Source organism: Mus pahari, chromosome 18 (assembly GCF_900095145.1).
Source record: "Mus pahari chromosome 18, PAHARI_EIJ_v1.1, whole genome shotgun sequence".
Classification (NCBI taxonomy): Eukaryota; Metazoa; Chordata; class Mammalia; order Rodentia; family Muridae; genus Mus; species Mus pahari.
Genome location: NC_034607.1, coordinates 39,151,913 through 39,168,189, shown reverse-complemented (window position 1 = coordinate 39,168,189; position 16,277 = coordinate 39,151,913). Strand labels below are relative to the sequence as shown.

General features: G+C 42.6%; 1 protein-coding gene across 4 annotated transcripts; it reads right to left on the bottom strand.

Annotated features, from left to right (window-relative positions):
* Positions 1–307: 307 nt before the first annotated feature.
* Positions 308–16,038, bottom strand: Ypel5 (yippee like 5). Of its 4 annotated transcripts, none has more exons than XM_029531472.1 (4): positions 15,875–15,987; positions 12,484–12,726; positions 4,319–4,483; positions 308–2,181 (listed from the first exon to the last, which is right to left on the bottom strand). In XM_029531472.1, exons 2-4 carry the CDS (start codon positions 12,508–12,510, stop codon positions 1,957–1,959), a joined length of 417 nt encoding a protein of 138 aa, XP_029387332.1. In that variant the 5' UTR covers positions 12,511–12,726; positions 15,875–15,987; the 3' UTR covers positions 308–1,956. The 4 variants fall into 4 exon arrangements, with proteins under 4 accessions (XP_029387332.1, XP_029387331.1, XP_021073578.1 ...); XM_029531471.1 differs by lacking the exon at positions 15,875–15,987 and adding an exon at positions 14,927–15,064; XM_021217919.2 differs by lacking the exon at positions 12,484–12,726 and having other exon boundaries at positions 15,875–16,038.
* Between the last annotated feature and the right edge of the window lie 239 nt (positions 16,039–16,277).

Below are 16,277 nucleotides of genomic sequence, written 5' to 3'. Positions count from 1 at the left end.
GTGTTTTCAGGCATAAAAGAGAGTTACCTGTCACTTTACACTGTAAAGCACAAGCAATAGCTATTCAAAAGCATGCTGTTAGCTGGGTGTGGTGGTACAAACCTAAAATCTCAGTAGACGGGAGACAGGCAGAGACCCCTGGGTTAAAGAGGCCAGCCTGCGGTTAAATAAGAAGGAAGTCCCAGATTAGTCAGGGCTACACAGCAAGACGCCCATCTCGAAAACAAATAAAAATTATTCGTTTAGACTTTACAAATAAGAAAGATAATCACTAAATAGGATCAGTGAAAAATAAGTAGCAGTTCTGTACCAATGCAAGACAAAATATACTTTATTTTGACAGCAGTGCACATGGTGCTGTAGGTAAGGCATGCGACTAGAAATCTGCACCACAGGCCAGTGCAGCAATCAGTGGAAATAAATACTATCATAAGTCTTGAAGTTGCATTCAAGTTGATGACAGAGTTGTGTTTGCTCACTGGAAATGCAATATTATACTATCCCTGCTCAAGACAACCATGCCATTAACTGAGAGTGCAAAGCTAAGCATAAGCTTTACTGTAATTAGAAATCACTTTTAATGTCAATGACACAAAGTTTCACTTGTTCAACTCAGGCAAATTTCCTTCAAAGACGACTTGGAAACTGAGCCTACAATTTCCATCTGTTCATTTGTATAACTAGCTGACTTCACTGCCCTGTCTAATTCACCAAAAGCAAGTATCAGTCTGCCTAGAAACAGTTTGGTTAAAGAAGCATATTCTAATACTTTGTAATGCCAAATCCATGGCGGAAGTCGAGCAAATCTGGCCTCTTTCCAATAGGGTGTGGTATCAGGTCCAGCTCAAATGCAATAGCTGAACTTCTAAGGAAAGATGTGAAATAATGACCCAAGCAGAGACCCAGTCCTTTGATGAAACTGTTAGTGCCACAGATTTGCCAAAACCAATTCACAAATGTGGGGGAAGGCTGAAGCACTTTGTGAAGCAGGAATGTTAGGTAAGTTGCCTCATTTCTCCCTCTTTTACAACAGGTACAGACTAACCATGTATGTAAGAATGCACACTGATATTCTGCTCAACTGCTTTCTAAACACAATGCTGTTAAACAGTATGCTTTCATCTACACACATACCTTATACATCGTCGATAGAGCTTAAGCTTGAGAAGAATCACTTTAACTACCAAGAAAATCACTTATCAAACTTTTGCTCTCTTATTAGGTATTTTTAAAAGTAACACAGGACCAAAACATACAACTACCACTTTATTTATATTACTATGCTTAAGTTACATGGAAAAGACAACCAACCAGTTCTGCCCCATTTCAGAAAGTTTCCAATCAACACCAAGTCCATGGTGACAAGGACCTAGGGATGGTGACATCTGTGGGTCAAGACTGACAAGGAAGAAAGGGTTCTGGTGCTACAGTTCCTCTCCAACAAGAATATGGCACAGTGGCCAGCACAAGCCATGCTAACACTGAGCCTCCAGCGCTGGGCACAGATTCGGATCTCTTCTTGAAGCTAGCAAATTAAGTGAAATAACTGGGTTAAAAAGAAAATTTTAAATAAAGCCCAAATAAATTTAAAATCCATGCTCTTGACATATTCTCCACTCAAAATGTACACAAAACACTCCTTTTCACTCTAAGGACCCCAATTTTTCCCTCACATAGCCCACCATGTAGCTGCAAACTTTTCTGCCTCAAGATGTAAACACAGGGAAAAAAATTAACAGCATATGCATAAAATTCTCTCTACAAACTGCTGTTGGATGGAAAATACAAAATTAAAAAAAAGAAAGAAAGAAAGAAAAAAAGGTTCCATCTTAGATTCTCACAACCTCTTGTTCTGCAGTTCATGAATCCGACTCTGATGCTAAGGTGACAGTGTATGTAAGGAGATTTTGTTTTCAGTGAAGGAGACCTGGGAAAAGATGGATTTATCTTTTTTCTTCAAGAGTTATCAGATGGTACATGCTCTTCAAAGCCTTCGCTCTCTCGAACTAGTGCTCGTTCCAGGATCACACGGCCTTCCTTATAACGCTGGCTGTCTTCAGTAGCAAACTCGTAGATCCATCCCAGTTTGCTATTGCAGTTTTTGCAGCTCACATCTCGAACCATGTGGCGGCCAGTGAGCATGACCCGATCTTGAACTTCACTGTACTGCAAGTTAACTACCTAAAGAACACACATACATACACACAAAAATAGTCTCTTGTAAAGTCATGTAAGTAAGTTAGCTGATAATTGTGACAATAAGTAAATGTATGAGCAATTAAGTATTATATAGCTGAGCATGCCCGTGATACCAGTGTGGGAAGGCCAAGGCGGGTCTTCCTGAATCTGAGGTGATAAGCAGCCTACTACACAGTGAGACCCTGCCTCAAAAACAACCAACTACCAACCAAGTTTAGCAGACAAAATTGCTACTTTAGTTATAGTCATGATAGCCACCCAGAGCTAGTTTTAAGAGAGGATGGGATAACTAGAACTGTGCCACTAGGCTTATAATCCTAGTATTTGGGAGGTAGAGACAGGAACAAAGGGGTTCAAGGCCAGCCTCACCCACATAGGTCAGTTTCAAACCAGCCTGAACTACAGGAATCTCTGGTCTCAAACCCTACCGTGAGACACACACATCAAGTATGAATATATCACATATATGTTCATAAATGCTCTTAACTGCTGAAACAGCTTTCTAGCCCCCAAATCTGCAATCTTTATGTAATAGTGGACAAGCTCATGTCTTGCCATCTATATAGGATAATTATATTTCTGGTTGTAGAAAAGAAAAAGGTATGAAGGTGAAGCCATGAGATGAGATATAAATTTGGGTCTAATTCTTAAATAACTGTGTAGTGATGAGTGCAAATAAGATAATCAAAGAACCCTTTGGAGCACCAGTGTTCCATAGTGTCAGGGCAGAACAGGCTAAGCCTACCACAAATCATACAATACAATACGTTCCTGGTAAAGTCAAAAATAATGAAAATAGCAACTGGATTCTAAAATAACCTGTGGAGAATTTCCAACCATTCTAAATACCCAAGTAATCCTCTATTTTCTTCTAAAAGATCAATAGTTAATAAATGTGACTTTAAATGGTCTTAATTCCAAGTATTTAACTTCTGACACTGTACCATGAAAATCACAGACTTCATTGATAAATGAATGAGCAAGGTTGAGCATTACAGTTAACAGGCAGCTGGTCTGCCTGCCATAGTGAGGACTCCTCCTCTGTAACATGTTAAGGGGACACAGTGTTGATTCTCTGGGAAGGTTCTTCACTTACAACAGAGGAATGTCTGCTAGTAAAAAGTTTATCTGACCTTCTAAAAACAATCATTTCAAACAAGATCTGGCTGGGTAGTGCTGGCCCACGCCTTTAATCCCAGCACTCGGGAAGCAGAGGCAAACATCTCTGTGAGTTTGAGGCCAGACTGGTCTGTAGAGCAAGTTCTAGAACTGGCAGGGCTACACAAAGAAACCTGCCTTAAGGTGGGGAAAAAAAGACTAGATCTGTGTCTTAGCCTAGAAGACTTGGAAGTTAAAATGTGCTAAGTTCAGAGTGCACAATCATGTCAACCAATATCAAAACTTTTTTTCATTTCAGGGCCAAGTAGACTTTAGATGTGCATGTACAAATCTATAAATAGTTTCCTTTTGGTAGACCAAAGAAGCCAAATGATAACCAGAAAGTTGACTGGCAAGCATGAATTATACCAACAGAAGGAGCTAGAGTCATGTTCAACAAGTAAGTACAATAGCCATCTCCATGGATAAATCAGTAACATACAAGGGAGAGAAAATGGCTGTCTTAGCCTGTTTCCAAATTCTGTAAAGTCACTAAAGTTTTTAAATTCAACAGTTCCCAAAGAAACAGAGACCTATCCTTTTTAATTGCTATTTTGAGGCAGTCTCACTGTGTAGCTGAAGCTGGCCCAACTGGCCTACACTGTATCTCCCAGGCTGGTCTCTTGGTCTCCAGTTTGTGGTCGTCTTCCTGCTCAGTTTTCCAAGCACTGGGATTATAGTCAGAAGCTACCACACCCCGCCTCTCTTCTTCTAATACATTATAAAAAGGCTTAATAAAAATACATTTTAGGCTTTATAAAAATAAATACATAAATAAAATAAAATCATGTTCTATAATGTATCCCTGAAATCCCAGAGACAAGCTAATAAGCAATCACTTCGTAGGTTTTGACCACCACTCTGATGTTCTCTGCTATCTGTAAATTCTTAGGGAACAGACTAGCATTGCTGTCGAATACAGCCACTGAAGACATGTAGGAATAAAGTATTTTCCACCAACCTTGTTAAAAAGAAATGCTCTACCAGTGGCGCCTGTGAACCGAGTAGAGATGAGTTCTGAGCGATTGGTCAGGATTGTATCACAGTTTGCACAAGAAAACAGACGAGTACCACCAATATGATCAAGAAAGATTCTGCCCATTTTGACAGCTGAAGTTCTAAAAAGCTAGAACAAATAGAAAAGAGACACATATTATTTTAAATATTTGTAGCAGCTATTGGGGGAGGTGTTACAGGTTACTTATATACTGAAATCTGTTTTTCTAGCACCTGCTGGGTGAAATGTCTGACTTGAAATGAAGGGATTCATATAGTTCACACAATGAACAAATAAATAGGACATTTCAAGTTGTCAAGAGTCATAAACATGCTTAATCAATTTCAAGTTGTTAAGAGTCATAAACATGCTTATTCAACACCAAAGAATGGTTATCACTTCTCCTTTAGTTAGTATGAAAAACAAAAGGAAAATTATGTGTATATTCATATAGTACTAGCACAGATGGGGTAATGGAGAGATGGTGCACTTACTGCTCGAGCAGAGGACCTAGGGTTGATTCCCAGCATCCATATGAAGACTCAACTGTTACTAAACTGTAACTCTAGTTGCTGGGGATCCTACACCCTCCAAAGACACAGGTAAAATACCCACATACAGAAGCCTGAGAAAAAGCTAGCATAGCACCACTGCTAAGTGAACAGATGATATGTAATTTGAGGAAAGACTCAGAGGTAAGAGGCACAAGGTGGGGAGATCAGATAAGAACAGATGAACTTGCAATTTAAAAACAAGAAAGGGCTGGGAATACAGTTTAATTGGTGGAGCACTTGACTAACAAACTGGAAGCCCTGAGTTTTGGACCAGCACCACCAAATAATAAACAAAAACCAGAACAAAACAACAAAAACAAACAAAACCCAAAACACCCACACTCCAAGAGGGGACTTGAGCACATAGGCCTATGGTCACTGGGTTTATTGACCACTGTATAGGAACAACATTAACTTTACTCAGTAAGTCTGAGTCTAAAATCTATGGAGCACTTATTTTAAGATTCTAATTCTGGGAGGTTTCACCTTCCCCACATTCACCCAAACAAGTTAACAGGTCAAAGGTTGCAGCTGTTACAGAATAGTAGCTGGAATGCAGTTCAACAAACTCAAGACAAAGTTCTTCCATTACCCTCCACTGCTTCTCCCAAAGGAAGGGGCACAGTGTAGACCTAGCTAGCTTAGAGGCTGGAGCAACTAGGACAGAAAAACAAGAAAATGGACTTTCCAGAGATTATGCAACTTTGCCTCAAGAATTTTTACTGATTACTGATTGGATAAATTACAGAGGCACTAAAATGCTCACCTAATAAAGTTTTGAAACAGGTTTCTGAAACCAGGATAACTCACACTTCAGTATTTCAAGGGTTATAAGAGGTAACAGATTCAACCCTTAAATTCACTGCAACTTGTTTCTACCAAAGTATTTTAAAACCTCTAGATATACTCAAAGAATACACCAAAGGTTTCATTTTCAAGTGTTTCTGTACATTACCAGTTCCTGTGTTTTAAATGTTTAATAACATGTTAAAATGGTGAATAGAGCGGATACAGATATCCTTTTGAGGAGTTGGAGGAGGGGGATCCAGACTGTTATCTGGAGTGAAACTATTTCTTCTTTGATTCCTGAACTTTCCAGCCTTTAGGCAATTGCCCTTAAGCAATCCTAATGTAAGTAAGGGTCATCCTGAAGGGAGAAAGGGACACAGGAGAGGGAAATGAGATGAATGGATGAAAACCAAGGATAACTACACGTTTAAAATGTCACAATGAAATCCATCTATAACCAAAAATAATAATTAAAAAGGGGAAACTAAGGCTAGGCTTGGTGGTGCATGCCTTTAATTACAGTACAGCCAAGGCTACATTAAAAGTCTTAAAAGCAAAACAAACAAACAAAAAACAAAGAACAAAGCCACAATGTGTAAATGTAAACACCAGACTTGGACTGTGGTAAACTGACTTTCTGAGTACATTTCTGGCAATGCTTGCTGCTTACTTTTACAGTCCTAAAGCACATTTCTTTTCAAGATCCTACACACACATATCCAGAAACTGCTAATTTAGGGCTTAAGTTGAATCCATCAGCCCAGAGAACAAAACTGCAGTTTACAGGCAGTGAACAAAACTGATAAATTTCATTTGAACTGTATGCAAGCTTTTATTAATTTTAAAAAGTTGAGCTGCCAAGCCGGGTGTGGTGGTGCACGCCTTTAATTCCAGCACTCGGGAGGCAGAGGCAGGCAGATTTCTAAGTTCGAGGCTGGCCTGGTCTACAGAGTGAGTTCCAGGATAGCCAAGGCTACACAGAGAAACCCTGCCTCAAAGGAAAAAAAAAAAGTTGAGCTGATACTTAAAATTTGGCAAGTTAGAGGTAACCTTGGTAGTCAAGAGTCAGAGTCCCCTGGAAAACACAATTTTCAGGCCAGCTTGGTCTTTTTAATGAGTTCCAGACCAATCTGGACTACAGAAAAAGACCCTGACTCAAAACATAACTAAATGTGGGGGAATAGGGTTGGGGCTGTACTTCAGTGGTAAAGTACCCACCTAGTGTGTCTAAGGCCCTAGATTCATTCCTTAGCACCACAAATAAATTCTAGGTGGTTGGACAGAGGACTCATGTTCAGCTCCCAGCACCCACACCAGGAAGTTCATAACTTACTGTAGATCCAATTCCAAGGGCTGACACTCTTTTCTAGTGTAAGAGTACTTACTGCTCGATTGATCGATCGATTGGCCTTTCTTGTTCTCCCTCCCTCCCTCCCTCCCTCCAGGGTTTCTCTGTGTAGCTAGCCCTGGCTGTCCTGGAACTCACTTTGTAGACCAGGCTGGCCTTACTACAGTCAGAAATCCACCTGCCTCTGCCTTCTGAGTGCTAGGATTAAAGGCGTGCACCACCACACCCGGCTATATTTATTGATTTTGCAGAGGACTCAAATTCAGTTCTCAGTGCCTATGATACCAGCTCCAGATCTGGTATCTCTTATGGCCTGCAAGAATACCTGCACACATGGGATGTGAGCATTCGTGCACATGCACATACACATGCCCAAGTATGTACACATACACACATACATGAAAACACTAAAAACCTTAAAAACAAAATTTGGGTAAAAAGCCTGCACTGTGTGTGCCATATGAATCAGGTAACAGGGAATGCACAACAGTCTCCCACAGCAACTGACACTGTTAAGCAGAGGTCATCATTGTTCTGTATCCCAATTTATTTTTTCATTCTCCACTGGTCCTGTTTGGACCTTGTACCACTATTTCAACTTATGACTCTCAATATAAATAAGGCATTCACACACATGTGTGAGCAATTGATTCTTATATTTATAATGACATATTAATTGTTTACCAAAAAGAATTGACAGCCAAAACTTTACAGTTCAGTCATTTAGCTTCAGGTAGAGTTTCTGAGGTTTTATAAGTAATTTTCTAACTTTCAAATATCAGACATGATTTAACTCCAATGAAATAATACCTCTATTTCTTGATTGACCTTCAATGCTACCATAGAGGATGCCATGGCTCCAAGTGAATGTTATGCATTCTACCTACATGTTTCTGTCCTTGGCTCAGTGCTACAGAAATAGCTGTGACCAACCATTTGGTACTGAAGGTAAATAGATTTAATACGCCTTCTTCTCTGCTTCAAATTCACTTCTATTTTTTACACTATCCAAGTATTTTTACTGGCTTCAATTATATGATTCATTATCAAGACTAAAAATATCTAAGATGACCTATATGTTATTTGATTCCTGATTGTGATTTCCATTTATATATAAACATATCTGTAGCTATAAAATATAGTTGTCTTTGCCAAAAACATTATGTTGTCAATAGAAGCCAAACATTTTTTGCCATCAACTCTAAATGGTCATTAGATCCCAGCAAGCCTTACCTTTATAAGGTTAAAAAAACAGTACTGAAGTACCAAAGCTAACATCAGTTACAATCCCACTACTACATCCTGAAAATCTGTGTCCCCCATAAACTTACACATTGAAATCTAGTCACCAATGTTGGTGGAATCTGGGAGTAAATTGGTCATGAAGACAGATGGTCAGCAGAGGATGCTAGATACCTTAGCCTTTCTACGATGAAGACACATCTAAAGGGGGACATCAATCAACCAGAAACTGGCCTTTACTAATACTATTTCTGCTGGTGCTTTTATCTCTAAACCATGATAAATTCCTGTGTTTTTTAAAAACACCGATGCTACACTGTTCAGTTTCAATAGCCTGAAGAAAACCCTGAGGTGACATTAACAATGTGAACTCTACCTTAGACTTAAGAATGACCAGTGTAGGGCTGGTGAGATGGCTCAGCGGGTAAGAGCACCCAACTGCTCTTCCAAAGGTGCAGAGTTCAAATCCCAGCAACCACATGGTGGCTCACAACCATCCTTAACAAGATCTGACTCCCTCTTCTGAAGTGTCTGAAGACAGCTACAGTGTACTTACATATAATAAATAAATCTTTAAAAAAAAAAACTAATTAATTTTTTTAAAAAAAAGAATGACCAGTGTATAGGACACTGTACTTGGTACATACCATTTATGTGTGGTAATTCTTAAAGTGTGTGTGTTGTCAGTGTTTGTATGTGTATGGGTGTATAAACCCTACCTTTATAGGTTAAAAAATACAGACTACATAGCATTCCACAAGTAGCCAGGTTAGTCTGTAAATCTTATTCCAGTTCTTACTTTCCTCATACCTAGGGACCAAATAGCTGCTAGAGTTGGTCTCTCCCAGGTTGACCACAAATTGTCCTCCTCTTGTATTCCCTAGTGTAATCTAATCTTTTCCCTTTTTCTTTTACCACTGAATTTAAACACTAATTCCACCTAAGACTGTTAACAGTCACAGTGTTTTATTAAATCTAGCAGACATTCTCAGTTAATGCTACACTTATATTGGACAGGTGCTACAAAATACAGTGAAATACAACTCAGCTACCACCTTCCAAAAACTCTATGAGACTGCTTCAAATGCTATGTAGTCCAGCTTGATTTTAACCTTGATTTTAATTCCTCCAGCTTCAGCCTCCCAAGTGATGGGAATATAGGCCTATGCAATCATACCTACCTAGGGATGGTTCTTACAAAAACCCAGCTGGGCATGGTGGCGCATGCCTTTAATCCTAGCACTCAGGAGGCAGAGGCAGGTGGATTTCTGAGTTCCAGGCCAGCCTGGTCTACAAAGTGAGTTCCAGGACAGCCAGAGCTACACAGAGAAACCCTGTCTCGAAAAATCAAAATCAAAAACAAACAAAACAAAAACAAAAAAAAAACCCCAAACACCTGAGGGACTGAGGCACAAGGATTTGGAATTTAGAATCAACCTGAGAAACCAAGTAAAATTCTGTCTCAAAATTTAAAAATTAAAAGCAAAGGGGCAGAATTTGAGAAATGGCTAAGGATGTGTGTGGCCCAGTCAAAGAACACTGTACATTATAAGGCCCAAATCTGATACCCAATAATGGTAGTGGGAGTTGACACTAAAATTTTAATTGAGCTGTGTGGCTCAGTGGTATTTGTGAGCATATGAGAGGCCTGTATTCCAGCTTTAGTGTATCTCCAGAATATCAAAACAAAACAAAATTCCAAATAGCATGTTGAGAAACACTTCACATTAAGTACCCCTATGATTTCCTTACAAAGGTATCAAGTTGTACTATCACTACAAACTGGCTTTGTCCACTAAATTCTCACAAATTACTCTGCAGCTAGTCACTTCTCCTGGCCTCTAGTACCACTACCCTGCTTTCTGGAATTACTTTCTACACCTAAAGCATTTTCCACCCATACTGACTGTTCTGGTTCATTTAGCAGAATCTCTGATCTCTTCAACTGTCACAGTTAGTCAACATCCTTTGTTGACTCTGAAGCACTCTACTGTATCCCATTGCAAAAGTACATCACTTGATACTCTGCCTTGCTAAGTTCTATTTATGGTTGAAATTAGGGCCAAGCTCATAGTATAGCTTCTGTTGTATTTATGATGTTCCTCCTACTTCAACATTCAGAGCAAATCCATTACCGTATTATTTTGTAAGTGACTTATAAACAAGGCTCTTCTGTCAGTATGTCTGCGTAGTTCCAAGCTATAAAATCCTAAGGCTGAATTATCAAACTACACTGTTTAACAGTTTACCTGCTATTACCTGAGAGACCAGGATGAAAGTACAGGGAAGTTCACAGGCCACTCAGGCATTTCACTGATTTCTTCAATTTCTCCCACCTAAAACCAACCTTAAATTCTAACTGAATTAAGAATTTCTTTCGAGGCCAGCCTGGTCTACAGAGTGAGTTCCAGGACAGCCAGGGCTACACAGAGAAACCCTGTCTCGAGAAAAAAAAAAAAAANAAAAAAAAAAAAAGAATTTCTAACTGCTTTCTGCATCATAAGACTCTAATGAATTTTTAATTAAACAATTTGTAAGTTAATTTAAAAAAAAAAGAAAAACTACTTTTCTTTTAGAAACCTGAGACAATGTCCCTAGGAATGATTTTAAAAACTGGACATGATGATTTTGTATAAAGCCCTAGTTTCCAGGCCATAAAACAATGATCTAAAAAGCCTGTTTGTCTTTTTTTTTTTTTTTCTTTTTTGGTTTTTCGAGACAGGGTTTCTCTGTGTAGCCCTGGCTGTCCTGGAACTCACTCTGTAGACCAGGCTGGTCTCGAACTCAGAAATCCGCCTGCCTCTGCTGGGATTAAAGGCGTGCGCCACCACGCCCAGCTGGCTCTTTTATATATGCAGTAACAAATATATTTCATAGTTGGTTTGATCTAACTCAGCATTTAAGAGCATTGGCTACTGTTCCAGGGAACCTAGGTTGACTCCCAACACCCACATATGGACTCATAAATAACTGTCACTCCAGTTCCAGGATGTCTAATGTGGTCTTCTGGCCTCCATCGGGACCAGACACACAATGATGCACAGACTACATGAAGGCAAAAGATCCATACACATAAAACCCAAACCAAAAGAACAAGGATCAGCAAACCAAGGCCAGCAGCTGAAATCTAGCTCTCTTGATTTAACTGCCTACATGTTAAAAATACAATTCTTTTAAAAGGTTAAAAAGAAAACATCATATTTTAGTAGTTTGGACTATAGTCACACTTGTCCTTACTAGGAAAGTTTATCCTGCTTACAACACACTAAGATAGGTAGGGGAAAGCTCTTCACTTAGAAGGCTTCCTCAGAAAAACAGAAACCTGGCTTATAATCAGGTGTAAAGATCAATAGGAATAACTGACAAATGACTGTGATGCCATTCCCATTTTCTTCATGGATTTTCTGGCTAAATTCATGGGTTTTCTAAGCTGGGCAGTGGATCAGGCTTGTAATCCCAGCATCCAGAAGACTAAGCAAAGAGTACTGAAAAGTTTAGACCGGCCAGTGTAAGCACTCGTCAGCAAAACAAAGACCCTTAGCTTTCTGTAGTCGGCTGAGTATACTGAAGATCAACTATAAGATGATCATTCAAAACAATTATACCCAGTTGGCGACTCTGCTCTTCATCCCTAGGGACTCAGACAGTATGGCCTAGATCCAAAGCCAGTGCTGTTCAGAAATCTCAGTTTTCCCTCCCTCAGTACCTTTGTGACCTTGGACAAATGACCTTGTCAGTATCTCTGGAAGAGATACTCTATCCTGAGAACAGTACCCTCTATAATGAAAGGGAATAAAAGTAGACCCTGCCCCCCATTTCATTCCTGTCCCCACCACAAATGAGGAAGCAGGGTTTAGAATAGAAACAGTAGCAATTAACCAGCTTCACCTCCTGTTAATTAAAACCATATTAAGTACCCAGGTAATAGAAATTATAAACAGGACAAAAGCTAGAAACCTAAGATTCCAAATTCTTGGGTGTCTGAATTCTAGGTCTTAAAATAGGTATTCGCCCTCCCTATAATTAATAATCCAGTTTGGTCTCAATCCTGGCAAATGGATTTAGCCCAAGGAGGCACCACTTCCTAGCTCTAAAGACACCAGGGAGAACAATAGGCATCTACATGCATTTGGATAGGGTCTCCTGGTGGAAAACAGCTACTTCAGAAGGACAAATTCCTACTTAAGGAATTATACCTTTGGGGTATTTCCACAAACACACATCACAGAATTCCCTCCAAACACTGGACAGTGCAGAGGGGGTTTTCATTATGCCAGATGAGGTGAAACAAAGACTGTGTGTAAAGAGCATGGTACACAAGGTTCTAGCATTGGAAGGGTTACAAAAATCTGCCCCTTCCAGAAGTAGTAAGTTTTGATTCTGCTATAACGGATTCACGTGGAAACATGGCTGTATATTTGGTTTTCAGTCTCTTCTCTCTAGAACAAAGGAAAGAACAAAAACCATAAAACTTTGAATAGCTAGGATAATTATCATAGCAATAAACATTTGATGCTACTGCAGTCTCATTTTCACAGCAATTTGTAACAAAATTCTAACTAAAATTACACAGGAAAACAACAGTTCCTTTTATAAAATCTATTTTTTTCCCCTGTGATACTGGAAATCAAACCAAGTAACTTGTGCATGCCAGGTAAACACCACTATGCCACATGCCCAGCCCATTTTTCTTAGTTTTGTACAAAATGTCAACAAGAGGCAAGTTTCAATGACACAAGAAAGCCATGTTATCCTCTTACGGTATCAGTTCACTCTGCTGGGTCAAATGATGTCCTGCTTGCGGGGCTGAATCTTCATTTGACAGTAATTTAAATTGTGTGCCTTGTCTTCTAAGATAATGCCTTATTTTATGTTTTGTTAAACAACTTCCATGCTGACTGGATTTCTAGAATACTGCTTAGTCATCATTAGAAAAGAAGACTAGTCACTGAACTCAGCAGTTAGTCATGAGTCAGCAAGTAACTGGAGTTGCTCAGCTCCCCAAAACTACTTGGCAAGACAAACACGACCCCTCTGTCTGTTGTGATACACCACCAAAAGCTTCTTACAGACTGAAGTACTAAACAGCAGATTCACATCTAGTCAACAGTTCCAAAATTATGAACTTGTTACCACACATTAGTACCAGGAATTTTTTGTTTGTTTGTTTGTTTTTTGTTTTTTCGAGATAGGGTTTTCTCTGTATAGCCCTGGCTGTCCTGGAACTCACTTTGTAGACCAGGCTGGCCTCAAACTCAGAAATCCACCTGCCTCTGCCTCCCAAGTGGTGGGATTAAAGGCGTGCGCCACCACAGCCAGGCTAGGAAACGAGTTTTAATTTACATAACTATCAAGGCACTATAAAACAAAAGATAGTCTAGAAACAAATATACTCAGGACTATCTTTACATCTCATGAATATATATTTAGGGCTAGTTTCATGTCTTGGATTGTTTTCAGTGAAGTATCAAGTTTAATTTTTCATAGTAATTGGTTCCTTATTTCCTTATTTAAAAACATTCTTATTACACCTATTTAGTTATGTGGACCACATGGAGACCAGGAAAGCTTTGTGGAGTAAGTTCTCTTTTGATCATGTGGGTCCCTGGGTTAAAACTCAGGATGTTGTACTTTTATCAATCACCTTGACCTGCAGGGAAAAATCTGTACTTAATACTGGGCCAGATGAGGGTATAAGACAGACATTATTTAGCACACCTGTAATCCCAGCACCAAAGACAACAAGGTAGGACTGCCAAGAGTTCAAGGGCAGCCTGGCCCACCTGTATAAGACTCTACTGAAAAACAACTGCATTAGTTCTTTCCAAAGAGTACAAAATACCTTGTGCTCTAGCACACTCTTGCAAAACACACACACTCACCCCAAATTATACATATTCCATCTTCTTGCTACAGTAATTGCTTCAGGGATGGTTTTCCTAAGCCCTTCTGGCCAACAGCAACCCATAGGCTTTTCATTTTTTAGGCCCAACATCTGTTCTCCTCAGAATACTTCCTACTTCCTCCTCCTGGTGTCTCCCTGCCCCATCTTTGAACTTCTGTAACACTCATTTCATAACTTAGCAATATTTAGTGCTGCACTGTTTTTCGATGTCATTGGTCTGTAATCTTTCACTAAATTGGGAGTCCAGAGAGAATTCACTGTCTCTGAAATCTCCTCCTTACCTAGTAAACTATAGGTATATAGGCGATTCTTAGTAAAAGAACCCATCAAGGTACTTCACATCTGGCACAAATATGAACCAAGAAACACTGATTTCGACTTTTTCTATGTTGTAATGCAGTTGCAATCCCGCCTATGTACCTATGCAAAAAAACCGATCTGATAAGGTCGGTTAACCTGAACCAGCCAAGTTCACTTATTTTCCAAAACCAGGGTAAACCTGAAGTTACTTTCAGGTTTTCCATCTGTCGAAGGCCACCTGAACTAAAAATCCTCAAGATTTCCAAGAGGGCTCTGGAAACAGAAACAAAAAGTTTACAAAATAAATGAGCTGCACACCTTTCCTTCCTGTCACTCCAAAAGAAAGGGAGATCGGTCGGGCGACCGGATGAAACAGACCTGGGTACTACAGCGGCTTCCCACTCCCGCTGGCAATACTCGGGCTTCCCACCTACCTGTATGCACAGCAGCGTGGAGGAACGGGGTGTGCAGGAGCGTGCCCACCCCTGCCAGCAGGGAAGAGCCTCCCGGTGGGCTCCCCGAGCAGCGGCGGGGGTCTGTGCCAAGCCGACCGCCCGACCGACCGCAGCCGGCCCAGCTGATCGCGCCCACGTGTCTCCCGCCAGCCAATCGCCCGGCGCAAGGCGGAGCGCGCGACGGCGACGGCGGCGGGGCCTCCTCGGCACAACAAACACAGGCGGAACAGCTGGGCGGGCGCGGGCGACCGGGCGCTCGGCACCCGCGGGCTACCGGGCAGGGTCCCCCACGCCCAGGGTCCGGAGGGCAGCGTGGTAGGGGCTGGCACCGACAAGGCGAGCACGGCCCATAGCCCAGACACCCGGGCGGGCACGAGTCGGGCCTCCGGAGCGAGCGAGCGGGCGGGCGGGGTGCGAGCGCGGCCCTGGAGCGCGGGCCCGCGGGCCGGCCCCGGGATCGGAGCCCGGGCGCGCCCCCGACGCTGCGGCGGGGACGGCGGCCGTGGGGGCGGGGCGGCCTAGGAAGTGGGGGTGTCACGGGGAGAGCTGTCTGTGGCCCGGCGGCCCAGGCGACAGTCACCGAGGGCGGCGGGGAGGCGGGCGGGGGCCGCGGGTCGCTCAGGGGGGTCGCGGCTGTTGCGGGCTCGCGGAGCGCTCGGCTGCGCGGCGGGGGCGGGCCGACGGCGGCGGCGGGGATCGCCGCGCCACGGCCTCACAAAGGGAGGACCGCCCGGCCCGGCTCCGCGGCCCTACGGTCCTGAGGTTGCCCTGGTGGCCGGGCCGGGACCCTGGACGAGTGGAGAAGGGGAAGAGGCACTTCCTGCCTGGGCCCCCGCCCCGGGCCGCTCCCCGAGGGCTTCGAAGCCGCCGGCCCAAGGGCTCCGAGCCCCAGCCGACTCCGGTCCCGCCGCCCGCCGCCGTACTCACCGGCGCGCTGGGGAATCGGCGCTGCCAGCAGCTCTTCGCTCCTCAGCTGGGTCGAAGCCCACCTCGGCCTCCAAGTCTTCAGGTTTAGTCAGGCCTTGGCCCCGCCTCTCCTCGGTCGGGCCTCGGCGTCAATCACCCGGCGTGGCCCCGCCCTCCCTTCGGGCGGCCCTCCCGGTTGGCCCGCAGCGCCCTTCATTTCTAGGCTCCGCCCCTCTCCCTGGCACTCTGCCCCTTCCGCCGGGCCCCGCCCCTCCTCGGGCTCGCCCTCCCCCCCACCCTTGCCCGCTTACCCTCCGCCGCCCACCCCGCCCCGAAGCCGCAGCGGATGGGCGGGCTCGTCGCCGCCCGCCCCGCCCCTAATTCGACACCTTGCATGCTTACGGCCAATCAAGGAGGCTAACTC